This window comes from Cnephaeus nilssonii (assembly GCF_951640355.1).
Source record: "Cnephaeus nilssonii genome assembly, chromosome: 2".
Classification (NCBI taxonomy): Eukaryota; Metazoa; Chordata; class Mammalia; order Chiroptera; family Vespertilionidae; genus Cnephaeus; species Cnephaeus nilssonii.
The window spans coordinates 10,516,000-10,543,437 of NC_137073.1; the positions used below are offsets into that span (position 1 = coordinate 10,516,000).

Below are 27,438 nucleotides of genomic sequence, written 5' to 3' on the forward strand. Positions count from 1 at the left end.
ACAGCACCCTGCCAGCGAGAGGGCACGTGCGTGTTTATGTTTTCTGTGGAACATCTGTTTGGAGACATGGCCTGAAATTTCTGAATCTAAAATAAAAGATACAAAGTTATCTTCTCTTAGGAGAGGGGCTGCAGCCGGAGCCCTAACAGCTGTGGAAGGCATAATTGTCTTCCCCCAGGTTGGGAAGTTAGAGGTGAACTCCATCCACACCTGTCCTCTGACCTTTCCCAGTCTCTTTCCAGTGAGGCCAGCTGGTTCTGCGGCGGAGGAAATTCCTGAATGTTAAATGAGCTACAGTGCCTGCAGCTGCAGTGAACGCCGCCCAGAGGAGGAAAGGAGCAGCAGCTGCAAGGGCCCTTTAAATGCCTAAGCCCCACCCCGGAGCCTGCCCTGCCCTGCCCCGTGCTGCGCTACCGGGAAGTGATCCCTGGGGCTGGGTTCCTGGGTTTCCCCCAGTCTTGAGGAGTCATTGCAGTCAGCCACACTGCTGGATGTGAGTACTGAGTACTGGCCCCAACCCGAGTCAGTGGTAGGGCCTGTGTCCCTCTTTCCAGCTCTGTCCTGTCTTTTAGTGCCTTCTGTTAGGGCAGGTAAGACCCTTCCGAAGCAGAGTAGGAGAAGGTGGGTGGAGGGCTGGCCTTTAGAGATTTTTGCTTTCCCTGTTGGAGTTTTTTCTGTCTTTTGAAGTAAAAATAGATCAATTGGTCACCTTGCCAACACCCCTCACCTCCAAAATCTCAGGCCTCCCTAACTTCCAGCTCCCACATCAGCAGCCAGAGGAAGCCTAAGGGGTCCATTCACACCCTCATAATTAGATTGGGCCCTGCTGTATTCGATGGCCTCTCCCCCGGGGGCCTGGGCTCTGGCCTGTCCCCAGAGTTCTTGGAATGTGATTTGTTCCCATTGAGATCCCGCAATTTTGCCAAATATTGAGGTTTTCATACCGTCCCACTCAGGGCTGTGCCAACTGTGGGCTTTGCGATCACTTGAGACGCCATTAGAGCAATCTCAAGGCAGGCTTCATCCCACCAGAAGGCGTGGCGTTGGGTGAGCAAGGCTCTCTCTGGGTGTGAGGGGAAGTGGAAAATGGGAAGCTCTGGGGACCGTGGGTCTCACGAGTGAAGCATGGAGGGGCGGGAATGGGAGTTGAGGCAGATGTCTCCTGTGTTTTCCTTCCTGCCCAGGTGGACCCCTGGCTTATGGGGGGAAGGTTGGCTGTCGGGAGGGGTGCCAGCTGACTCCCTGGGAACGCCTGCCTGTTTCTCCCCTGGGCACACAGGGCACCCAGCCCTGGAGTGGTGCTTCCTGGGCGGGGCGGCCACTGGAATAACTCGGGCCTCCTTGTTGGGTGCTGCCCTCTCAGGTGGCAGAAAATGCTCACCTTTGAACTGCCTTTGGCACTATTACCTGGAGAGGACCCAGCCCCACCCAAGTCCTTGTTCTAGGTCTTATTGACATGGGTGCCTGAGAAGCCAAGCTGCCTCCTGGTTCGGGGGCTCTGCAGTGCAGGCACCTGGGGTGGAACTCTGGCTTCGGCCTTGGATCATTCTGTGATCTTCAGCAAGTTCCTTAACTTCCAGGTTGTTGTGAGGAGTAAAGGAGTTAAAGGTACTTAACGCCATGCCTGACACAGATTAAGTTCTTAATAAGGAATAACGGGAGCTGTTATTCAGGGGTACTCACCGATGGCACAAGTTTCAGAGTCTCCCGGAAACCTCTGTCCATTGGGTCTGGGGTGAGACCTGGGAGCACTCGCAGCTGAGTCCTTGAAGACAAGTTTAGAAAACATTGACCTGGACCAGGGGTTCTGGAGCCCGGTTCCTGGGTCACTCCTAAGCTAGGTGACCCTTGCCTTCAGTGATTGGCACTCGTTGGCAGCATGCAGGAGGGCGATGGAGGTAGGACAAGAGGCACCCTGAGCTGCTGCTCCTCCCCAAAGTGGCCTAGCTGGGCTGGAGCTCAGAAAGTTTTTCCTAGGAAGAAAAGTCTCCAAAGTTCTGCTGCTAAATGATTTATGTGAGACAAGTCCTCCAGAATTCCCACTGTAGTCCCCTAAAGCGAGAGGTAATTCCCTAAGCCAGGACGCGGTCTGGGCGAACAGCCTTAGCAGTGCCCGAGTGTGACTCATTCTCCAACAAAGGCTAGAACGTTGAAAATCGGTGAAGGAAACTGAGAAGAGAGCGCCTGTTTGGGCTGCACTTCACGTGCAATTGTCTAAACTTAACCCTTTGCACTCGCTTGCTTTTTTTCTCAATTCCTTTTTTCTAATGCTAACCGTGTGGAGTCACACTCGACATCCGAGTGCAAAAGGTTAAGCTTGATAGAGGTGATGGCGGCGAGGCTGAATCACGACCTCACCTCCAGCTGCAGGCCTGCTGGGCCAAGAGCCCAGGACTTAGGACTAGGGGGCTTGTGTTGGGTAGGGGCTACTTGGCCCTCGGGGTGAGGGGGCTGGAGGAGGAGAAATGAAATTCCCCGCCTTTGAACAGCAGTCTGTAATCTGAGCTCATCTTTGTTCTGCTCATTCTTTAATGTGAGCCCAAATCATTGGGGTTTAGTTAAGGTGCCAGCTAATTCAGCAGCTCTTGGGTGGGGCCCAGATTCTGCATTTCAGGCTTCCAGGTGAGGCTGTGCTGCTCACTGCACACCAGCGTGGCTGCTCACTTGGGCACCTGTTGTTTAAGATTCACTGTCAGCCACTCACAGTTGACCCTGAAGATCTCTGATATGGAGTGACTCCTCGCTCATTAATTACATTTTGCTGTAGCATAAGTTTACCCTTCAGCCAAGACACAGGTGAAAGCTGTCTCTTAACTAGAGGATGAACCCAGCTCCTCCTCCTCACAGGCTGTGTTGTCTCTGCTCATCCACCCATTCCCCCAGCCTCTGTGTGAGTGGGGGGAGGGTGTGGTGCAGCAGGGAGCTGCTGGTCTCAGACTTTGGGTGAAAACTGACTGGTTCTTACAGGAGCCTCATGACACATGGGGACATGTGATCAGGCACACCCGGACATGTGCCCCGAGAGCAGCCTAGGGCAGATCTCGGAAGCAGGCACTAAAGGGAGGTCTGGATGGATTTGGGGAGTTAGGGCCAAACCCAAGTCAGGGCAGGGCCTTTCAAAGGTCAACAGACTCCTTAACCATTGTCTTTAAAATAATATATATATACATATATATATATACTAGAGGCCCGTTGCACGAAGATTCGTGCAATAGACCTTCCTTCACCTGGCTGCCTGCACCAGTTTTCCGCCAGCACTGAGGACCCAGGCCTTGGCTCTGGCCACCGCCTTCTGCCTTCTTTCAGGGTCGGGGCTTGGACCCAGACGGTGGCAGTGTGGGGCGGGCGCTGCCTGGCCCCGCACCGCCATCTGTGATCTGGGTGCCTCCACCGCCCGGGTCCGTCAGCAGCCATCGATCGGAGTGGTGAGAGGTGCGGGGCGGGACTCGGCCCGGGTCTGTCAGCGGCTCAGCAATGGGGGGCGGGGCAGCGCGTGGGGGCTGCCATCTTTGCTGGGTTAATTTGCATAGTGCCCTGATTGGCTGTGGGCATGGCGAAGGTACGGTCAATTAGCATATTACTCTTTTATTAGGTAGGATTAGAGAGGAAGGGAGACAGGGAGAGAGAGAGAGAAAAACATCAATGATGAGAGAGAATCATTGTTCAGCTGCCTCCTGCACACCCCACACTGAGGATCGAACACACAACCCGGGCATGTGCCCTGACTGGGAACCAAACCATGACTTGGTTCATAGGTCGATGCTCAACTGAGCCACGCCAACCGGGCCCATTGTCTTTTGAGGGCCCTGATCTATTGAAAGTAAAATGCTCTTAACCGTACATGCCATCTGGTAAACCACTAAAGTCTAAATCTGAAACTTGTCACCAACATTCTGCCTGAGTCGAATGGGTTCGCTGGGTCCCCTGAGAGGCCCTGTATTGAAGCTCACGCCTGTGGGGCGAGTGAAAAGGCAAAGTCTGTTCTTGGGTGAACTTGGCAGGGAGGTTAAAGGTCCTGGTACTGAAACAAGGGTAGTTGGCAAGGGCTTGGCTTCAGGAGCCCAGTTTGTTTGATCGGTTGAAAGGATGACTCTCCGCTGAGTCACTGAGCTGGGCCAGGCTCTCAGCCCCACTGAGTGAGCCCAGCTGGGGTGACAGATGGTGGAGAGGCCTCGGCCATAGCGGGTGGGGATTGGGATCGTCCAACAACGAGCCGCTGGAGACTATTTCCAGAGCCTGCTTCCCAGCCTTGCATAACCCAGAGTTCAAATCTTCCCCGGGGGCCTCGTGGGCCTGTCCATACCTCCGCCTGCAGCCCTAGCTCTTCCTCTCCCCCATCTGCCTTCCTGGCCAGCACAGGGGCCGCTAGAAAAGGCTGCGCTTGGCTGCCAGATGCCCCTTCCTTTGCAGTTCTAGCCCCACAGCTGGCATGACACAAGACCCGCCACATTCCTGACCAGAAACGGGGGGGGGGGGGGGTGGGTTTGAGGTTGAGGTGCCGGTGAGATGGTGTCTGGTGTTGGGTCACGTGCTCTCAATGCATAGGAAAGGGGCCTCGGGCCATTCCCTGCCTCGCGGACACGGTGCTTCTGCAGGGCCAGGCTCTGCTCCAAGCGCGGTATGATGAACTCGGCCCTCATCGCTTGGGTAAATGCCCCGTCCATTCCCACGTTATTGGTCGGGGAACGGGTATAGGGAAGGCAAGGGACTTGTCTCAGATCACCGATCCAGCAAAGGGGAGAACGAAGATCCAGGCAGTTCCAGCCCCCGGGGCACATGGGGAGCCCCACGACAGGGAGCAATTTCAGGGACTGAAGCACAGCTGAGCAGGATGGGGCAATAGGGGGAAAGGAAAGAGTGAGGAGGGGAACAGAACCCCAGAAGCAGAACGCCAGCCCTAGTATTTTCAAACACTACCCGACATCAACAGAAGAGGGAGCTCTGGCTTCAGGAAAGCCACTCTCCTACAAGTTAAGGGGAATTCATATAAAAAAGGAACGACAGGAAAGCATCAAGGTCAGATTCCATACAAAGTTGCAAGATAAAAGAAGGAGAAGAATAACATCCCTCTGATGTGAAAAGTGCACCAGGAAAACATCAAAACTGTAGCCCCCTTTAAAATGAAGCAAGGGATTAAGGAAACAAGGCATGAAAGCAGCAGCTCAGGATTGCCAGGAAGCCCAGGCAGTCTGTTTGAATCTGCAGCGCTAACCATCGAACCGTAAGGGAGCCACTCCAGCGAGAGTCTCCTCGCAATAGCACCCCATAATGTGCTGTGTGGCTCGGAGGACTCGTCCCTATCTGGGACTCGGCTACTGAGAGCTACACTCTCTAATATGGGATCAACCAGCCACACTGGGCTATTTTTTTCTTTTTAAAAAAAATATATTTTATTGATTTTTTACAGAGAGGAAGAGAGAGGGATAGAGAGCTAGAAACATCGATCAGCTGCCTCCTGCACACCCCCTACTGGGGATGTGCCCGCAACCAAGGCACATGCCCTTGACCGGAATCGAACCTGGGACCTTTCAGTCCGCAGGCCGACGCTCTATCCACTGAGCCAAACCGGTTTCGGCTGTTTTTTTTCAATTACAGTTTATATTCAGTATTATTTTGTATTAGTTTCAGATGTATGTACTTGGCTATCCCCCCACCCAAAAAAAAAACAAAAAACCAGCCCACAATTTTTTGCATCATATTTGGTACCTTCACACTTGGCTGTGTTAATTAAAGTATAAAACTTACTGCCCGGCTGGTGTGGCTCAGTAGTTGAGCGTTGACCTATGAACCAGGAGGTCACGGTTCCATTCCCGGCCAGGGCACATGCCCGGGTTGCGGGCTCAATCCCCAGTGTGGGGTGTGCAGGAGGCAGCCAATCTGATTCTCTCATTGATGTTTCTATCTCTCCCTTCCTCTCTGAAATCAATACATATATATTTAACAACTTCCTCAGTTACACGAGCCATATTTCCAATGTGGTCAGCCAAAGAGAGCACAGACTTAGACTATTTCCATCATTGTAGAAAGTCCTGTTGGATGCTGCTGAGTTACAGTACTTTGAACAGGAGCGGGCATGTGGCATGAGGGGCCAGGCGGAAGGCAGCAGGGAGTGGTGGGGACTGTGGCAAGCAGGAAAACGTGTCCCACCTAAAGCGCACAGCTGCTCCTTGGCTCTAACCGATTCTGCTCTGCGGGAATGTGGGGTCTATCTCCTAATGCTTCAAGAAAGGCAGGCATTGGGGGTTTGTGAAAACTCTCAATTTCTAAACCCCAAAGTTGAAATTTTACAGATTATATAGATCAAGTAAAACTCTTGGGTCTCCTGGCCTTGATTCTATAGTGTTGTGGCTCCTGCCTCTTATTCCTGTGCCAATTCTCCCTCCTTGCTGCCCATTTCTCACTCAGCTTGGAAGCTGGATGAATGGTGGAGCAGGTGGCTTTTTAAATGTCTGACCGAAGTCTCAGGAGACAAGGCTTTGAGTTGCTTAGTAAACTTGGTTCCCTTTGTGGGACCCAAAGGTACATGCCGTCAAAAGTCCAAGGCATGCTGGAGGCAGCGATAGGGTTTAGGTGGGAGGTGTGACTTCCTGAACGGGCCAGTCGCTGGACGGAGCCGCCCAGGATTCAGGGAGTTGAGGGTGGCAACACAGCAGAGAGAAAGGGGAGAAAAGAACTGGAGTAATTTGCGCTACTTCTGATCCAGCTGATTCTACAGGAGCATCAGTTCGTCAAGGATCTCAGGACTGCTTAAAGCACAGAGTGGGGCTGGAGGAGCAAAGATTATGCAAATATTGGGCTGCGGGCTGTCAGTTGAATACTGCTGGGGTCCTCAGGATCCCCTGAAATAAAGGCTGCCGGCCCCTGGGGGAGCCACAGCACCCCCAGAGACTGACCTGCACTCCCAGCTCCTCCACCGTGGGGGCTGGAGATTGGGAAAGTGCAGGCAGCTCAGGCCGTAAAGCTGATGGGAAGGAGGGAAAGGGTCAGCGAGAGCCCTGGGCTTCTGTGGGTAACAGTGTTGGGCAGTCCTGGCAGGGGTGGAATCTGGATGAGCTGAGCTGCGCCAAGTGGGAAGAAAAAGGAAGAGTGGGGCACAGCACAGCGAAAGGTAGAATAATCTGAGTTGGAGGAGGATGGTCCTTCCCCCATTGCCAGCCAGTCTTCAGGCTCAGGCCCGTCTTCATCTTGTATCTTCTCCCCACCCATCTATCACTCTATATGCTGCCCTGGGCACAGGAGTTACCATGGCAACTGAAGAGTCCATCATCCGCATTCCCCCTTACCACTACATCCATGTGCTGGACCAGAACAGCAATGTGTCCCGTGTGGAGGTTGGGCCAAAGACTTACATCCGGCAGGACAATGAGAGGTTGGTGTGAGGGCTGGGCTGGGGGGGACCTGGGGCTGAGGCGGGCCTGTTAGTCCAGCTGGCATGATCATCCCCCTCTTCTGAGGACGGGCCCTCACGTGGGTCACAGGAGGCTTTCTCTCTCCTCACACCACTTCTCACCTTCCAACAGGGTCCTGTTCACCCCCAGGGGCATGGTGACCGTCCCCCCACGCCACTACTGCACAGTGGCCAACCCGGTGTCCCGGGACGCCCAGGGCTCAGTGCTGTTCGACGTCACGGGGCAAGTACGGCTCCGCCACGCTGACCTGGAGATCCGGCTGGCCCAGGATCCTTTCCCCCTGTACCCAGGGGAGGTTCTGGAAAAGGTATCTGCCTCCCTCCCCTAGACCCTCTCTCCCTGTCCTGCTCCCACACTGCCTTCAGGAGGGAAAACAAATTGGACCGTGGAGGGGATGGGGCGGATCTCCTGGCTTTCACTAGGGGTAGAATCGATCCATTGCCCCTCCACCGACCTTCCCCAAATGCCCCCTTCCTCCGCACGTGCCCACAACAGACTTGCCCCTTTTGAGAGCTGTCAGCCCGTCTCCCCACCTAACCAGCCAGGCTCCAGAGCCTGCTGGGAACTCCCGGCCAATCTGGCACTGAATGGCTTGTGCCAAGAGGAAGCATTTTATTCATTCAAACAGTGCCAGACACTGGTGGGCAGTGACAGCCATGGCGGACAAGATGAGGCCCAGGTTCAGACGCTGTAGTTTTCCCACGGGAAGGCGCTGGGGGCTGCCCTGGCGGCCAGGCCCTCCTCCTCGTGGCACAGGCCCTGGGCCTGAGCCTGTGGGCGTCCCACCGCCACTTCCATCACTGTCTGCCTTCGCCTCCTTGCCCTTTTACGCCGTTTCACTCTGGGTTCCTCTGCTAAGCAGCGCTTCCTGGTCCTGGAAGCCTAGAAGAGTGACCCAGGGAACCCCAAGACATCCCTGTCCGCTGAGATGTAAATGCTTTGCAGAGTGTGTGTGTAGAGATGGAAAGTGACGCAGAATAATAGAATGTTACCTTTGAGGACTCTTGAATGAAGCGTTAGGGGAAGACTTTGCATCAGAATCGCCTTTATTTAAGTCAGAAATGGTCAGAAGTTGAAAATCACCCATATCTAGGGCCTACCTCAGACCAACTAAATCCCGGCTGGGGGGGAGCAGGGGTGGGGGTGGGGGCCAGAATTAAAAGCTCCCTAGGGTGGAGAGAGAGCTTCCCGCACCCCTGCCTCTTTCACCTCTGCTTTCCACCCACAGCAGCTCCTGCTCTCACACCTCGTGCTCCAGTGCGGAGAGCCGGGCCCTCCCTCCGCCCAGCGCCCCCGCCATGCTTCTTCCCACTCTTGGTCAGGCCTGGCCTCTGCCTGCGCCACTTCCTTTCCCGGTTTGCACCGAGGGTGGCCCCTGGCTTGGGCCTCCCTTCCCCCACCCTCCTGACCTCGGCTCTGACGCTGCCTCTTTTGCTCTGCGTCAGCCCTGCCAGGGCCATGTGCAGGGTGGACTTGGTGATTCTCCCCCCTGCCCGCCCCCCCGAAGTTAAACTAAACCCCAGCCTCCTTCCTACCATCAGCCTCCTTTCCTAGCCCTCCTCTGTTGCCATGTCCACTCAAGGCTTTCGATCCCATCTTCTGTCCCAGACGCTCTTCCGGGCCTTGCTTTCCTACCCCAACAGAACCTCCTCACTTTAACACCGCGCGCACCGGGCCTGCGGCAGAGCCAGGTCCTGGTCAGGGTTACACCTGCCCTTTCCGTACTCACTCGGAACGGCTTGCCAGCCTGTGGACAGCTCCGCCACCACAGCAGTATCGGAAGCAGGGCCCGTGGTTCATTCCAGCCCAAGCCCTGCTCCTCACTCTCCTTCCCAACCAGCTTCCAGCTTCCTCTCCATGTTTCCTCTGCATGCTGCCGAATGCTTGTCCTTCTCCACTCTCCTATTGCCCCGTCCTCCCACATTGAACACCTTCTCACCTACTTAGTTAGAAACTGAGGCCAGCCCTAGCTGGTGTGGCTCCGTGGATAGAGCATCAGCCTGGGGACTGAAGGGTCCCGGGTTCAGTTCCAGTCAAGGGCACATGCCCGGGTTGCGGCTCGATCCCCAGCGGGGGGCGTGCAGGAGGCAGCCGATCCATGAGTCTCTCTTATCATGTCTCTCTCTCTCTCTCTCAAAAAAAAATAAAAAAAAAATTGAGGCCATCTGGCAGGATTTAGATCTCCCCTTCCCTTTATGCCTACCCTTATCTGCTTTTTTTAAAAAAATATTTTTTTTTATTGATTTCAGAGAGGAAGGGAGAGGGAGAGAGAGATAGAAACATCAATGATAAGAGAGAATCATTGATCAGCTGCCTCCTGCACACCCCACATCAGGGATCGAGCCTGCAACCGGGGTATGTGCCCTGACCAGAATTGAACCCGGAACCCTTCAGTCCTCAGGCTGCCGCTCTATCAACTGAGCCAAACCAGCTAGGGCTGTTTTTGTTTTTGTTAATCCTCACCTGAGGATATTCTCTCCATTGATTTTTTTTTTTAGGGAGGGAGGGGGAGGGTGGAGAGAAAGAGAGAGAAACATCAATGTGAGAGAGACACATTGATTGGTTGCCTCCTGCATGTGCCCTGACCAGGCCAGGGATCGAACCTGCAGCCCAGGTACATGCCCTCGAACCCACGACCTCTGGCACACAGGCTGATGCTCCAATCGCTGAGCCACACTGGCCAGGGTCTGTTGACCTGTTGGAGCCTCCAGGAGGTTCCTCTCCATCAGCTGGACCCAGAACGACTCGTCCTTCTATCTCCTAAAACCTAGTTCCCCACCTGGAACTTCTCTCCCCTTACTTCTTCACTACTGATGCCTTTCTCTTGGCCCATTGATACATCCGCCTCTTCCACCCTTTTCTGGCCTTAAAGGCTTCTTTGTGTAAGCTCTTCATTCTAAGGAATGCATTCACAAGGCCGCGAAGCCCTCCCTGACTTCCACCACCACCATCTGCTCTCCATTCGCCAGCGCCATCTACTGCCTCCCACGCAGGGTGTACACTTGCAGAGCTGTCTGCGCGCTCACATACACGGGCATCAAAAGACGTAGTAGAACCTGCTTGCAGCAGAACTATCACACTGTCATCTGCCAGAATCTTTTGAATGAACTTCTGCATCTTGGTACACAAATCATATCCTGTTTAGTTGTTGTATGTAATCCCTTATGATGTACAGAAGTTCAGCTGGTTCCCCTACTGGGTGTCATTTAGGATGCTTCCAATTTATAAGGGAAAACAGTGCTGCAATAAATATCCTTGTCTGCATGTCCTTGTGCATGCTAGTTTAAAATTATATATATATATATATATATATATATATATATATATATATATATATATATAATTTTTTTTTATTGACTTCAGAGAGAGGAAGGGAGAATGAGAGAGAGATAGAAACATCAGTGATAAGAGGGAATCATTGACCGCCTGCCCCCTACTGGGGATTGAGCCCACAACCTGGGCATGTGCCCTGACCAGGAATCAAACTGTGACCTCCTGGTTCATGAGTTGGTGCTCAACCACTGAGCCACACTGGCTACGCTAGTCCTTTTTTTTTTTAAAGAGTAGAAACTAAAAAATAATAATAATAATAAAAAATTGCTGGGTCCTAGTGTATGCCCACTACATTTGTACGCACTTTTATGAATAGCCCTGTGAGTCTAATGTCTAGCGATTTTACTGCTTTACCTTTTCTACTTCCTCTTTTGATGACAACTTGCACTTGATGTTCTTTCTCCTATTCCCTCACAAGCCCCTACCCCCACCTCCACTGTGCTCCCTTAACAACACCCCAAGACACCAAGCTGCAGGCCCAGTGGACAGTCCTTCTGTGTCTCGCAGGCCCTGTCAACCCCGTCCATTGTTGGTCTGCTCCCTTATTAAAGCAGGACTTTACTGTTTGCTCTGCCGATGTGTTTTTTCCTCCATCTTCTTAGAGGGGTCCCCTCCTCCGTGCCCGCTCTGCCTTCAGCTTCTGTCCTGACCCTCCTGTGTCCCTCCCCGGCTTTCGTGGTCTGTATTGAAGCCACCCGCCCTGTACCTGGGCTCAGAGGCCCATCACTGCCTGCAGGAGCTCTCTCCTGATGTCCCACAGCCATCCCAGACTGGACTGTGGGGGTCAGGGGAAGTGTTCCCGTATTCCCAATCTTACTTGGTGATGCTGCCGGGGACCCAGTCACCCAGGCTGGGAGCCGGCCTGCAAAGGCTTGAGGGACAAACTGGAAAGAGACAAAGGTGTCATCCAGGAGACCAATTAGGAAGGTGTTGCCATCATCCAGGCCAGAGATGTTGACAGCTTGGGTGAGGGCGATGGCAGGGACAGATGAAGGTAGTCGGGATTTTCGATGGGACAGAGAGGAAGTGGTGAAAGACTAGATGAGGGGCCCTAGCCGATTTGGCTCAGTGGGTAGAGCGTCAGCCTGCCAACTGAAGGGTCCCGGGTTCGACTCCAGTCAAGGGCACATGCCTGGGTTGTAGGCTCCATCCCCAGTAGGGGGCCTGCAGGAGGCAGCCAATCGATGATTCTCTCTCATCATTGATGTTTCTATCTTTCCCTTCCTCTTTGAAAATCAATTTAAAAAGTTTTTTTAAAAAAGGAGAGATGTGGGAGGTGGAAAGCATACTGGACTACGGGCTCTTCCCACAATGCCCAGCTCCTCCTCCTCCCAACCTTTACCAAAGGCCCGCTCTTCCTTTGGGCCCCAGTTCACATCCACAACTTCTCCTCCGTCTGAACGTCTGACGCTCTCTCCCTTGACACTGTCCACAGTCTGCCTGAGAGCGTGGTCTGTGTCTGCCCTGTCACCTGTGGAACGTAAAGCCCGTGATGCTGGGGGTGTGCTGCCCCACCACGGCCGCTGAGCGCCATGCACGTGAGGCGTACAGGGGAGAGCTGGGCAGCGCAGTAAGCCTCCGGCTGTGCCCGCCCCCCCCCACCCCCAGTGTGTGGCCAGTGGGCACCGCAGAGGTACTTGACCTTCTGTGCCCTCAGCTGGAGTCAGGAGCAGCAGGTGGACTTCACCAAAGAGGTTCACGTCCTGATTCTGTTCCTTCCTCGTCCTGCGACCTCGATCCTGTTCCGTAGCCTCTGAGCCGCTTTCCTCACCTTCCCGCCTCCCTCAGACCAAAGATCCAGTGAGGGCCTCCTCGTGGAAACGCTTCACAAACCTCTAAAACGGTTTGGCTGCTTGTTGGCAGGTCCCCCGGCGCACAGTGGCCCTCTTGTGCCCATGGGGCGACCTTGAAAACAAAGCCACGTGCTGTAAATGTGCCTGTTACAGCAGTTTATACCTTCCCACCTCCTGGTTCTTCCCAGAGGGCCCCAGTGCACACTGGGCCATGAGAGAGGAATTTATGCAGCTTTCCAGGTATTTTCCCACATCTCCCATCAAGCCCTCTGCCCAGGTTCCTGCCTGCATTTCTAGTTCAAAACGACGACTGAGCACCCCCCCCCCCACCCCAGGAGTGTGTGTCCTTGGCTCATCGGCAGTGGCATCCTCTTGCTCTGTCAACTCGGTCTTAGTCCTTCCGACCGGATGGCTTTGGGACTACCCCCATCTTGAGTGTTTCATTCCGGCTCTTATTTGGGGGCTTGTGTAAAGATTGATGCGTGGATTCTGACCTCCAAGGTATCAGGTTTGACTTCTGGGGTCACAGCACTGAATGCCCCATGACCCCCCTCCTTCCCCTGTTAGGACATCACCCCGCTGCAGGTGGTTCTGCCCAACACGGCGCTCCATCTGAAGGCGCTGCTGGACTTTGAGGATGAAAATGGAGACAAGGTAGTCGCCGGAGATGAGTGGCTCTTTGAAGGACCCGGTAAGTTCTTTCCACTGGGCCTGCCTTCCCATCATAGCCCTGATATCTTCTGACCTTCACCTCTGACCTTCACCTCTGCCGCATCTTCCCCTCAAGGCACATACATCCCCCAGAAGGAGGTGGAGGTCGTAGAAATCATTCAGGCCACCGTCGTCAGGCAGAACCAGGCTCTGCGGCTGAGGGCCCGCAAAGAGTGCCGAGACCGGGACGGCAAGGAGCGGGTGACAGGTGAGGTGTGAAGGACACTGAGGGGCGGGCAGGCCGTGGCTCTGACTTTCTCAACGGCAGGGGAATGGGGGGCGGGGGGGAAAGCCACTCACAAGTGGCTACAGCCTGGCCTCAGGTCAGTGCTTCCCTGGAATCCCTTAGAAGCCGTTGGGGGCTCCTACCGCTGCTTCCCCACCCGCCTTCACGCAGGCGATGCCCAGCCCTGACCCTGTGGTCACCGTCATGCTGACGGCCTTCCCCTCCCGCCCCCTTTAGCATGCGCCGGGGGCAGTGGCCTTGTCTGTTTCTGGGTCAGCCAAGCGGGTGATCGCATGCAGTTGGCACTTGTATGTGACAAATGTGATGTATGCACAATGTCTTACATTGTACAATGCCAGGTGTGACTCAAAATGCTTTGCAAATAGTAACTTATTTGGTCCCCAAACAACCTCAAGTCACTACTATTCCCATTTTCCATCTAACAAAACCAAGACACAAAAATTAGGTTACTTGCCCGGGTTTACGGCCAGGGGCAGCCGGGAGCAAGCTTGGGTGACCTTTGACCCTTACTGCTCCACCCCTGGCCAGGAGAGGAATGGCTGGTCCGCTCCGTGGGTGCGTACCTCCCGGCGGTGTTCGAGGAGGTTCTGGACTTGGTGGACGCCGTGATCCTCACCGAAAAGGTCTGTGCTCTGTGGATGCGGGTTAGGGGGCCCCGGGCAGGGCGCGCTCGGGGCGGCGGGGATGGCGTCGGTAACACGAGGGCGGAAGAGAAGCAGTGTTGCTGGGGCCACTAGAGGGAAAACTGCAGAGGTCAGGTCACCTGAGGAGCGTCCCGGGTCACCTGAAGGGTTCAGGGGTGCTCCTGGGTGGTAGGAACTGGCACTGAGACCGGGAGCGTTTGGTGGCCCCGGGGCTCCCCGGCCCCCTGAGGAGGTCGGAGGTGGGTTCACTCCAACACCCCTCTTGCTCTGCAGACAGCGCTGCACCTCCGGGCTCTGCAGAACTTCCGCGACTTGAGGGGGGTGCCCCGCCGCACGGGGGAGGAGTGGCTGGTGACGGTGCAGGACACGGAGGCCCACGTGCCCGACGTCTACGAGGAGGTGCTGGGGGTCGTGCCAATCACCACCTTGGGCCCCCGCAACTACTGTGTGATCCTCGACCCGGTTGGACAGGACGGCAAGAACCAGCTGGGGCAAAAGCTGGTGGTCAAGGTAGGTGCCTCCACGTCCCCCGGAGAGGGAACGTCCTTCAACGGCAGGAGGGGCTCGGACCTCTCTCCCTTGTCTCCCGCACCAGGTCCATATTCTGGGAATGCCCACGTGTCGTGGCTCCCTCTGTGCCTTGGTGCACTAGGTTCTAGCTCCGAGACACGCACCCACTGATCTCCCGGGCAGCCCCGACCTCAAGGCACACTGCCTCCCTGGGAGCGCGGCCCTGGCCCTGGCCCTGCCCCACGCTGCAGACCGACCAGGAAACTCCGTATTTCATATTCCTGGAAACGTCATTCTGTGTAAAACAAACAAAACAAAATAAAACAACTCTGGGTTTACCCTCCTCCCCAGCCCTTACCTCATCCCCTCTCTGAACTATACAAGGGATTAACAGGGGTCGGCAAACTTTTTCTGTAAAGGCCAGGTTGTCGATGTTTTGGGCTTTGCGAATGATCGGTATGAGTTCTGTTACAACTCTCTGCTCTGCTGTTCTGTGAAAGCAGCACAGAGCGCTTGTTGGTGGACGAGTGCCGCTGTGTGCCTGTGACGTTTTATTTGCAAAAACAGGCAGAAAAAAAGTAGAAACGACCTAATGTCTATTAGTTGATGAAACTATAAAATTGTGGTATATCCATACAATGGAATATCATCTGTCTATAATAATAAAAGTGTAATATGCTAATTATACCAGATATCCTTCCGGATGAAGCCAGGGCTGTGAGGGAAGCCCGGGTCCCAGGTGCCTGCCAGTGGCCAGAGGAAAGCCTGGGTCCTAGGTGCCAGAGGGAAGCTGGTGCTGGCAGCTGGGAGAAGGAAGGCTTACTCTTGCACAAATTTTGTGCATCAGGTCTCTAGTATCATCATAATAAAAGGCTAATATGCAAATTGCCATCATGCCATCACAGCAGGGACCTGAGGCTGCGTGGCGCTGGGCCGGGGCAGGGGACCTGAGGCTGCACCCCCGCCCGGCGGGGCCTGATGGGGGACCTGAGGCCATGCCCCCCGCCCTGGTGCCAGGACATGAGGCTGCATCCCCTGCTTGGCAGGGCTTGATGGCGGTGGGGCCAGCCAGGTCTTGTTGTCACCCAATGGGGGTGGGGCCGGCTGGACACTTCTATTATAGAGAAAGGCCAAATAGCAATATTAAAATATTTCCTCTAATCAATTTCCTTTTAATGTGCATGAATTTCGTGCACCTGGCCACTAGTGTATATATATAAAAGCCTAAGTGACTGTTTGACCCATAGCTATAATGTGCACTGACCACCAGGGGGCAGATGCTCAATGCACAGGCATGGAAACAGATGAATCTGAGGGGAGGGAGGAGGGGAGAGAGTGGGAAAGGTCTCGCAATCCAGGACCCCTCGGGGGATGTCGGACTGCCGGTTTCAGCCCGATCCCCACAGGCCAGGCTGAGGGACCCCCCCCTGGTGCACAAGTCCATGCACCAGGCCTCTAGTTCAGCTATAAAAGGAAATGAACATGAACTAAAGTTCACGTACTGATGATCAGCATGCCACAACATGGATAAACTTAAACATCATGCCAAGCAAAAGAAGCCAGGCATAAAAGACCACATATTGTATGACTCCATTTTTATGAAATGTCCAGAATAGGTAAATCCATAGAGACAGAAAATAGGTTGGTGGGGTGGGTGGGGCAGTAACTGATCTAGGGTACAGTGTTTCTTTTCAGGGTGATGAAAATGTTCTGGAAGTAAATTGTGGTTGTGATCAGACAAGTCTGTGGATATACTAAAACAATGGAATTATATACTTGAAGTGGGCAAATTTTACAGCATGAAGTTTATCTATACAGGAGTGAGCAAAATAGGTTAATAATAATAATACAATAATAAATATAAATAAACTTTCGTGTACTCACAACTGTAAGCCTACTTTTGCCCACCCCTGTATATTTTTTAAAAAGGCAGTGGGCCAGATTTGGCCCAAAGACCAGAGTTTGCCAATACCCAGACTACACCATCCCAAGAAAACAAAACAGGAGAAACGAGGAGTAGCAATACGTTAATTCTTACCTGTTGAGCTTGAGAGGATTCAGGTCCTGACAATTTGCAGAATCTTCAGGGCAGGTTTGACCAGCTGAGATCTGCAGGCATTGCAGAGAGCCTCAGGGTCCAGCTAACACTTCACTGTACATAACCTGGGGGTGGGGGAAGTGCTCTGGGGTATCCTGTCCTCAACATGAGCCCAGGGGCTGGCAGAGGTGCCATCAGAGGCTCCCGCCAGCCTGGGGGTGCCTGCCTCTGACCCCATGTCTCCCCACTAGGGAGAGAAGTCTTTTTTCCTCCAGCCGGGAGAGAGGCTGGAGCGAGGTATCCAGGACGTGTACGTGCTGTCGGAGCAGCAGGGGCTGCTGCTGCGGGCCCTGCAGCCCCTGGAGGAGGGGGAAGGTGAGGAGAAGGTCTCACACAAGGCTGGCGACCACTGGCTCATCCGTGGGCCCCTGGAGTACGTGCCGTCTGCCAAGGTGGAGGTGGTGGAAGAGCGTCAGGCCATCCCCCTGGACGAGAACGAGGGCATCTACGTGCAGGACGTCAAGACGGGAAAGGTAACAGCCGAGGGCTGGACACGGGCGCTGCTCTGGGCCGAGGGGGAGAGGTGCCTGGTGCAGGTCGAGGGGACGTCGGTAGCCTTGGTAGCAGCTGAGCCCCTGGCTGGCAGGTGTGAGGCGTTCTGTGGCGCATGTGCCTTTGCCTTCCTTTGTCTTAAACATCTAACTTCACATTGTAGACACCCCCCAGGGAGAAGGGGAGCCAGGTTTCGGGATGGGGACTCTGTTCCCACTGCAGATCTGGCCCTGGCGTCAAGGTCTGACTGGGGTGGGCAGAGGAACAGGAAGAACCGACCTCCTCCCCCAGGCCCGTATCCTGATAGAGTCCTTCCTCTTTGACCCTCAGCTGAAACCTTGACCTTGGTTTGACCTAGGACCACATCTCTGACCTCTCTAAGAGTCCAAGCTACAAGTAGAGCTCAGAATCCAGGCAGTGTTAGTGTGTGCCACCTGGTTCCTAGGATTACATCAGTCCTTAGGACACGGCCAAGCTGCCCATGAAGGAAAATTCCAGAAGAAATAATATCAAGCACTTCCTATGTGCCAAGTCCTCAGCATTAGACATGTGAGATGTCATTCATTCCCAGCCCCGTGAGGCAGCCACGTGGGGCCCATTGAGGGATGAGGAACTGAGGCTGGGAGTGAAGGGGCCCGCAGATGGCGGATGTGAACGCAGCCTCATCCCAGAGACCGTGTACCCGGACGGGCCACTGGCCCAGGCCAGCTCTGCTTCAGGCTACGGGCTGCGGGTGGGTCTCTCCCCTGCACCTCCGGCAACGCCCCTCCGTGTCCTCAGGTGCGCGCGGTGATCGGGAGCACCTACATGCTGACGGAGGACGAGGTCCTGTGGGAGAAGGAGCTGCCCCCGGGGGTGGAGGAGCTGCTGAACAAGGGGCAGGACCCTCTGGCCGACAGAGGTAAGGAGGTGACCCAGGCGCTGCCGCCCTCCGCTCCCCGGAACAAGACGCGCGTGGTCAGCTACCGCGTCCCGCACAACGCGGCGGTGCAGGTGTACGACTACAGAGAGAAGAGAGCTCGGTGAGGGCCGCGGGGTGGGGGGCAGGGGGCCGGGGGCGGGGAGGCCCTGCGTGGGTCTGACCCCGCGCCCCCTGCAGCGTGGTGTTTGGGCCGGAGCTGGTGTCGCTGGGTCCCGAGGAGCAGTTCACAGTGTTGTCCCTCTCGGCCGGGCGGCCCAAGCGTCCCCACGCCCGCCGTGCGCTCTGCCTGCTGCTCGGGCCTGACTTCTTCACGGATGTCATCACCATCGAGACCGCAGACCATGCCCGGCTGCAGCTGCAGCTGGCGTACAACTGGTAAGGGGCGGCCCGAGAGCCCCAGCTGAACCCCGAGAACGAGAGATGCCTCCGCCCAGTGCTGGGCTGAGAATGAGGGCGGAGCGCCTGACTCTATGCCGTGGTCAAGAGGGACACCCAGGGGTTCCCGCAAACCCAGTCTGGTGCCCGGGTGGAATGACGGGGAAGGTGTGGGCTCCCCTCCTGGAGCAGGAGTTTGGGCACCTGATTGGAGGACACTCCCAGCATGGATTGAGCCCCACAACTGCAAGGCTATCAGCAGGTCTATCAGACACAACCGGCAGGACCAGGCGGTGTGGGCAGAAGGTCAAGAGTACAGGCTCAGGGGCCACTGCGTGGGCTGCCTCCCAGGCCTGCCATCTGCTAGCTGCGGATCTGAGTCAGTAACTTGACACTTGCCTCAGTTTCCCCATCTGTCAAATGAGGATGACACATGGCCATCAGTTTCACAGGCCATCAGTCCTCAGCGGTTAGAGCACCGGTCCACACGCCAAAGGGTCATTCCAAAGGGTCACGGGTTAGGTTCCCTGGGTGTAGGTTTGATCCCCGGCGCCCGTTGGGGTGCATGGGGGAGGCAACCGATCGATTAGTCTCTCTCATATTGATGCTTCTCTCTCCCCCTCCCTCCCTTCTACTCTCTCTACAATCAATGGAAAAAATATCCTCAGATGAGGATGAACAAAAATAAATAAAATTTCACAGGCTGATGAAAGGATGCAATGAGCATCAGAACAATGCCCTGTACTTCAAGCATGTCAAACTCGCGGGCCGCATGCCTCATTTATTTGGTGTTAGCCTTTGAGTTTGACATGCTTGCTGTACATAGTTAGGCATCAAATGGCAGCTGCTAGAGAGAGAGAAGATAAGCCACACCTAAAGCAATGCTCAACTACTCCCAAGGAGGTGTTCTTTTTAAAAATATATATATTTTTTCTTGATTTCAGAGAGGAAGGGAAAGGGAGAGAGAGAGATAGAAACATCAATGATGAGAGAGAATCATTGACCAGCTGCCTCCTGCATGCCCCCCACTGGGGATTGAGCCTGAAACCCAGACATGTGCCCTCGACTGGATTCGAACCCGGGACCCTTCAGTCCGCTAGCTGACACTGTATCCACTGAGCCAAACCAGCTAGGGCTAAGGAGGTGTTCTTTACCTCTCGGCTGAGTGGCCGGGACCCTGACAGAGGCAGATGAGGCGCTGATATTGTAGGGGTGTGAGAGCATGACAGCTAAGAGCAGGGGTCCTCAAACTTTTTAAACAGGGGTCCAGTTCACTGTCCCTCAGACCGTTGGAGGGCCGGACTATAGTTTAAAAAAAACTATGAACAAATTCCTATGCACACTGCACATATCTTATTTTGAAGTAAAAAAACACAACGGCAAAAACACCCGCATGTGGCCCGCGGGCCGCAGTTTGAGGACGCCTGGCTCAGAGCACAGACCCTGGGAGCCACACTAACTGGGTTCGACTTTCTGGCTTGCCATATATTGTACGACTCGGGCCTGTCACTTAACCTCTGTGGCCTTCTGTGTCCTCATCTGTAAGTGGGGATAATGCTCCTTCGCACCTCAGAGTGACTGAGAGAATGAGATGGGAACACGCGCAAGGTTCTTAGGACTTCACCTGGCACATGGTGGACACTGATCAGCATTCTCTCCTGAATGACCCTGCCCAGCCATGGAGGGTGGTGTTAGTCGCATTTGAAGGTGGGAGAGTGGTTTCCTGGAGGAAAATGCTTCCCTGTTCTGGGCCCCTTTGCTCACAGGCACTTTGAGCTGAGTGACTGGAAGGACCCCCAGGAGGCAGCCAAGCTCTTCTCCGTGCCTGACTTTGTGGGTGACGCCTGCAAGGCCATAGCATCCCGGGTGCGGGGGGCCGTGGCCTCGGTCACCTTCGATGACTTCCATAAGAACTCGGCCCGCATCATCCGCACCGCCGTCTTTGGCTTTGAGACTCTGGAAGCCAAGGGGCCCAGTGCTGAGGCTCTGCTCCAGCCCCGGGACCGGGCCGTCTTCCCCCAAAACGGGCTGGTGGTCAGCAGCGTGGATGTGCAGTCCGTGGAGCCTGTGGACCAGAGGACCCGGGACGCCCTGCAGCGCAGCGTCCAGCTGGCCATCGAGATTACCACCAACTCCCAGGAGGCAGCTGCCAAGTGAGTGAGGGCAGCGCCCACAGTGCCTCCCATGGCCAGACCTCTCCAGGGCCTCCCTCTCCAGCCCCCTGCTGGGCCCTGCATAATGGCATCCCCTGATGGTCAGGCTGCTGTTGTCCTATGGGTAAGACAGTATGGTCCACTTAAAGTGTGACTAGATGCCACCCTGCTCCCGTGGCTTCTCACCTTGCTTGTGCTAGAACCAAGCTCATTTCTGCGCTCTTGCAGGCACTCTGGCGTGCAGCCCTGCCTCCCCCACCTCGCCTTCCAGCTTTCTCCCCAGGCTCCAGGCCCACCAGCTCCTTTCTTTGTTTTGTTTTTGTTAGTTATAGTTTTTAAGAAATTTTTATTGTTGAGAGTATTACAGATATCTCCCCCCCCCCCCCCCCCCACCATTGCCGGTTCCCGCCCCACCCCTGGCCTTCACCACCCGATTGTCTGTGTCCATAGGTAATGCATATATGCATATAAGGTCTTTGGTTAATCTCCCCCCCACCTCCCCGCTTCCCTCAGAGATTCATCAGTCTGTTTCATGTTTCCATGCCTCTAGTTCTATTTTATTCATCAGTTTATTTTGTTCATTAGATTCCTTGTTTATTTTGATTTTTAGATTTGATGTATTTATTGTCATTTTATTGTTCATATTTTCTATCTCTTCTTCCTCTTCTTAAAGAATACCCTTCAATATTTCATGTAATACTGGTTTGGTGGTAATGGAGTCCTTTAGCTTTTTCTTGTCTGTGAAGCTCTTTATCTGACCTTCAATTCTAAATGATAGCTTTGCTGGGTAGAGTAATCTTGGTTGTAGGTCCTTGCTTTCCATCACTTTGAATATTTCTTGCCACTTCCTTCTGGCCTGCATAGTTTCTGTTGAGAAATCAGCTGACAGTCGTATGGGTGCTCCCTTGTAGGTAACTGTTTTTCTCTTGCTGCTTTTATTTTATTTTTTATTTTTTTAAAGTATATTTTATTGATTTTTTACAGAGGAAGAGAGAGAGACAGAGAGCCAGAAACATCGATGAGAGAGAAACATCGATCAGCTGCCTCCTGCACACCCCCCACTGGGGACATGCCCACAACCAAGGCACATGCCCTTGACCGGAATTGAACCCGGGACCTCTCAGTCCACAGACCGACGCTCTATTCACTGAGCCAAACCGGTTTTCGGGTCTCTTGCTGCTTTTAATATTCTCTCTTTGTCTTTTGCCCTTGGCATCTTAATTATGATGTGTCTTGGTGTGGTCCTCTTTGGGTTCCTCTTGTTTGGAGCTTTCTGCACTTCCTGAACTTGTAAGTCTATTTCTTTCACCAGGTAGGGGAAGTTTTCTGTCATTATTTCTTCAAATAGGTTTTCAATATCTTGTTCCCCTCCCCTTTCTGGCACCCCCATAATGCAAATGTTGGTACACATGAAGTTGTCCCAGAGGCTCCTTACACTATCTTCATATTTTTGGATTCTTTTTTCTTTTGCTCTTCTGATGGGGTGTTTTTTGCTTCCTTGTATTCCAAATCATTGATTTGATTCTCGGAATCCTCTACTGTTGATCCCTGTAAATCATTTAATTAGTGTATGCTTAATTTCTGACTGGTCCTTTTTCATGTCTTTGAAATTCTCACTAAGTGCCTTGAAGCTCTCATTAAGATCCTTGAGCATCCTTATAACCATTGTTTTGAACTCTGTGTCTAGTACTTTGCTTGCTTCCATTTCACTTAGTTCTTTTTCTGGAGATTTCTTCTGTTCTGTCATTTGTGACAATGTTTATTTGTCTCTGCATTTTGGCTGCTTCCCTGTGTTTGTTTCTATGTATTGGGCAGAGCTGCTATGTCTCCTGGAATTGGTAGAGTGGCCTTGTGTTCTAGGTGTCCTGTAGGGCCCAGTGGCTCCGCCTCCCCAGTCCCCTGAGCTGGGCACTCTAGGTGCGACCCTGTGTGGGCTGTGTGCACAGTCTTGTTGTAGTTGAGCCTGGATTGCTGTTGGCCTCACACCACCAGCTCCTTCCTGCTCTTCAAATGCACAGTTGGGCTGAGGCCTTCTGCACTGGCTGCTCCCTGTGCCCAGGGTTCGCCCCTTGGGAGTTGCAGGACAGGCTCCTCCTCGGGCCTCAGCCCCAAGGCCACCTCCCTGGAGAGCCCATTGCTCTCTAACTAAGCAGCACACTCTTTGCCACATCGTTATTGTGTCCTCACTTTCAGGGAACTGGTCATTGTCTGAAATCCTCCTCCTTTACTTGTTTCTTTCCCCGCTGGAAGGCGAGTTGTATGAAAGCAGGGGCCTTGGTCATGACCGCATTCCCATGAGCCCAGAATCGGGCCAGGCGTGCAGTGCGCACACCGTTCTTCGTTTCATGTTGGGAGCCTCCCCTGGGCCAGGTTCTGTCCCATGTAGATCAGTGGTCCGTGCCCTGGGAGCTCCTGTTCCAGCTCTGCCCCACACCAGCATCTTCTCTGTTCTCTCTCCCATCCAGGCATGAGGCTCAGAGACTAGAACAAGAAGCCCGTGGCCGGCTTGAGCGCCAGAAGATCTTGGACCAATCAGAAGCTGAGAAAGCTCGCAGGGAACTCTTGGAGCTGGAGGCTCTGAGGTGGGTCAATAACTAAAGGAAGTCCTGGCTGGGGAGCTCAGTTAGTTAGAGCATTGTCCCTATTCGCCAAGATTGCAGGTTCGAGCTCCAGTCATGGCACATACAAGAATCAACCAATGGCTGCATAAACAAGTGGAACAATGCGTTGATGTTTCCCTCTCTCTCTAAAATAAATAAATAAATAATAATAATAATAATAATAATAATAATAATAATAGTAATAATTAAAGGGAAAAAAGAACTAAAAGAAAAGATGGCCTGCTGAGGGTTCTGACAGAGCAGCTGGTGGGGGGAGCCAGGGGTGTGTTTGCGAAAGTGGCTGCAGCACAAGTCAAAGCTGGAGGAGGGCAGGGCAGGGCAGGGCAGGGCTCTCTCCTGGGTCTCGCTGACGGATGGGGGCGGGGGGTGTCTCCAGCACTGCCGTGGAGAGCACTGGGACTGCCAAGGCGGAAGCTGAGTCCCGAGCAGAGGCGGCACGCATCGAGGGCCAGGGCTCTGTGCTGCAGGCCAAGCTGAAAGCAGAGGCCTTGGCCATTGAGACGGTGAGTGGGGGAGATGCCCCTGGAGGGGTGTGGCCTTGGGGTCTGGAAGACGCCCAATCCCTGCTGTCCCTGAAGCCGATGGGATACCAAGTGCCCTATATACAGCTCTGTTCACGTATTTGTGGTTTATAAAGTCCTTTGTCCTCTATCAACTCACTTCCTACCTGCCTGGAAGACACAGAGGATTATTATACTTACCTTACGTGTGATATGTGCTCACACATTGGACAGTTTTGTTTTAGGTATTGCCTATGTTTTACATGCATGATCTTATTTAATGTTGGAAAGCCCATGAAGGTAGGTGTTATTGCATTTACAGATGAGGGGACTGAGGCTGGGATTAAAGGCCTCCCATGGGTCACTATCTAAAAGGTGGCATCGTCAGGATTCACACTTAATTGACTCTAAGTTTACAATCCCATCGCTTCCACCTCAGTTCCCTCAGGCTTGCTGGACTGTTCCTGGGGGCCCACATGATTGAAAGAATGCTGGGTTTTCCCCTTTCAGGAGGCTGAGCTCCAGCGGGTAAAGAAAGTACGAGAACTAGAACTGGCCTATGCCCGGTCCCAGCTGGAGCTGGAGGTGAGCAAGGCCCAGCAGCTGGCTGAGGTGGAGGTGAAGAAGTTCAAGCAGATGACGGAGGCCCTGGGCCCCAGCACCATCAGGGACCTTGCCATTGCAGGGCCCGAGATGCAGGTGAGGGTGGGGGGAGGGGCGTGTGTGTGTGTCTTGGGGCCATACTGGGAACCAAGAAGGCAGAGCCGGGGAGGCCAATACAATCTAGAGAGATGTTGAGGGTGAGGGGTGAGGGGAGGGAGTGGTGGGGCTGTCCCTGAATCCCAGGTCCTGACCTGTGTCATTGGAGCATGGGCTCATATTGGGCATGCACTGGACTCAGCCGTGGACTGGAGCTTCTGGGGGCACAACAAACAGCTGGGGCATCCGCGGGACAAGTGCTTCAAAGAAAGTCAAGTGGGGTGATACAGCGAAAGGGGAGGTGACATTTCAGATTAGTTGGTCTAAGGAAGGTCACTTGAAGAGGGGGTCCTTGAGCCCTATGCAGAGTTGACAAGAGCTTCCCAGGAGAGGGTCCAAGTGCAAAGACACAAAGAATGAAATGTGCTGCGTTTAAGGACCAGAAGGGTCTGGCAAGCGCAGGGTGGAATGGTGAGCTCCTGGGGCAGCTGCAGGGAGGGACCGAGCTTTCCGGCCTTCTGTGACCCTAGTATGAGGGCGAGGAGCCCCCGGCCCCGCTGATGCCCTCACCGGTCCCTGACCGAGCCCGAGGACGGCTGGGGTGGCAGGTCGCCCTAGAGAAGCGGCCGAGGGGACGAGAGGAGGGGCCGGGGCCTGACTGTCTTCTCACCCTCCTGCTCCCTCCAGGTCAAGCTGCTTCAGAGCCTGGGCCTGAAATCGACCCTCATCACTGACGGCTCCACTCCTATCAACCTCTTCAGCACAGCCTTGGGTCTCCTGGGGCTAGGGTCCGAGGCCCAGCCGCCAGCCAAAAAGGCGGCCGGGGTTCCTGGCCCCGAAGAACACTTGCTTCTCCATTCCTCTCAAATTCCTGGGAGCAAACACACTGTGCCTTAGCGCCATACAGCGTCGACAAATAAAACGTACACTTCTGGGCATTTAAACCCTTGTCTCAAGGCTGTGTCACGGGGGAGCTTAATGCGAAGGTGGGGGCAGGGGAAGAGGGGTAGAGACTACCCTGACATCTGGAGATAGTTGCTAGAGACTACCCCCACGTGTACTGTGGCGAGGAAACGGGGGCCGGAGAACCCTAACCCAAGTCACACTGACAGACATGGCCCCAAAGTCCTACTCCGGCCTTGGGCTCCAGGTGGGAGAGATGCCCTGCTGAGAGATGGGGCCTGCACTGGCAGCATCTCTGCGGATTCCTCAGGACCCCAGCTGCCGGGGCCTGCACCCCGCCCTCAGCACGTGGGAGGCTCCTTTGGCGCCACCTGCTGGGCACACCTGGCAGGCCTGTGCAGTTGTCCCTCTCAAAAGGCGATGTCGGGCGGGAGGAGAATCCTGCCCAGGGGAGGTAGGAGCTGGAGCGCCTCCCTGGGTTTCTAGTGTGGGCTCTTGGAGAGCATTGCGGGTTGGGTGTCTCCTCCCCACCCTCCCCCATGACTCTTTGGGGGAAGAGCCCAGGTGCCATCAGTGTGGGCACCTGTGGAGGCTGCAAGGTGAACCCTCCCTTCAGCCTAGGTGGAGCTGTCAGGCTTGCCTGGTCTCTGCTGCGGAAGCTAAAGGTCCCGGGTGGAGAGAAGCTCGGGTTCCCTGGCTGTGTGGCTAGAGGGGCAAACCAGCCTCTCTGGTCTCTTCCTGTCTGTGATGGGCCAGCAAGTCCCCTATTGAGCAGGGCTGCAGTTGTTTTGTTTTTAGGGTCTTTCCCCCCCCCCCCCGCCCCCCAGTGGTGCCTGACTCCGTGGGCCTTGCCCCTTTCCAAGCTGAGTTGCATTTGTGTGGCCAGTGGCTCCACTCACGTCTGAGCTTGTGGAGGCCAGGGGCTCTGTGTAGCCACAGCACGTGGTGCCGCTGGCTCAGCCCCTTCACCTCTGCTTCCTCCCAACTCTCCTGCCCCTTCCCTTGAGGGAGGTAATGGATGTAAAGCTCCTCACCTGGTCCCTGGCTCATGGAAAGGGATGTTAGCACTGTTCCTTGCCAAGGGCCTCTGGGGTGAGCGACAGCAGGCAAGGTCACCTTCTTCCCATCTCAGCCACCAGCTCCCATGGCCATCTCTACCTCTGAACCCTCACCTCCTGCTGCTTCACCCTCACCTTCCAATTCAAGGCTTCGGTGACCTTGACCCTGTCCATGTAACTCACTCAAAACCTCCCTGAACTCCCTCCCCTCGCCCCTCCCATGTGGTACTTAGTGGGAAGCCCCACCCCACGCTGACCAGCTGTGCTGCTGGAAGCGGAATACCCGCATACTGACCTCATGTTAAATTCATGGCAGCAAGTCTCAAGGAGACCTAATGCCCTCTGAGTGTGCGCCTTGAGCGTGTGCTAGATCCCCTTCAGGACAACCCTTCACACCCCTCTCCTCTCAACCTCCCCGCACCGCTGCCCACTTTCTCTCGCCTCTTTGGGAAAATACAAGTAAAATTGGGCAGGAATGCTGGCCTGTCCCCAGCACATCTCCCTTCTCCCTCCTATTCCCAAGGCACTCAGCTCCTCCCCTGGGCTCTAGGTCCCATCGATCTCAGTCCCAGTCCCGAGGGCACTCCTGCATCCATCCCCTTTCTCTGCCGCCAGTTCCTCCTCCCCTGGATCGCTGTCACCGGCACAAACATGCTCCACTCTCTTCCTTGTAGACCCAAAGTGAACTCTCCCTTCGCCCCACGTTCCTTCCGGCTGCCCCCGCCTTTATTTTCCCTTCACAGCCAAACTCCTGTTTCCACTCCTCACCTCTCATTATCCCCTCAGGCCACTCCAATTAGCTCTTGTCTCCTCCCCGTGCTTCATGGAAACAGCTCAAATCAGCCTGATGGCCCTGTCCCTAGACCCAGTGTTGGGTTCTCCTCGTCCACCCCTCTCCCACACGCTTGGTTCCCGTGACGCCGCCTACTCCACTTTTCTTCCCACCTCACTGGCCGCTCCCCAGTTGCCT

At 54.5% G+C, this 27,438-nt stretch overlaps 1 protein-coding gene across 2 annotated transcripts; it reads left to right on the top strand.

The window, feature by feature from the left end:
* The first annotated feature begins 356 nt into the window (after window positions 1-356).
* MVP (major vault protein) lies at window positions 357-25,451 on the top strand. 2 transcript variants are annotated; one of them, XM_079784112.1, is made up of 15 exons: window positions 357-493; window positions 7,237-7,369; window positions 7,521-7,716; window positions 13,103-13,226; window positions 13,323-13,454; window positions 14,022-14,116; window positions 14,411-14,647; window positions 16,937-17,218; window positions 18,018-18,259; window positions 18,337-18,534; window positions 20,301-20,687; window positions 23,153-23,269; window positions 23,685-23,811; window positions 24,319-24,507; window positions 25,195-25,451. In XM_079784112.1, exons 2-15 carry the CDS (start codon window positions 7,245-7,247, stop codon window positions 25,402-25,404), a joined length of 2,661 nt encoding a protein of 886 aa, XP_079640238.1. In that variant the 5' UTR covers window positions 357-493; window positions 7,237-7,244; the 3' UTR covers window positions 25,405-25,451. The 2 variants fall into 2 exon arrangements, with proteins under 2 accessions (XP_079640238.1, XP_079640237.1); XM_079784111.1 differs by lacking the exon at window positions 357-493 and having other exon boundaries at window positions 7,218-7,369.
* The last annotated feature ends 1,987 nt before the right edge of the window (window positions 25,452-27,438 follow it).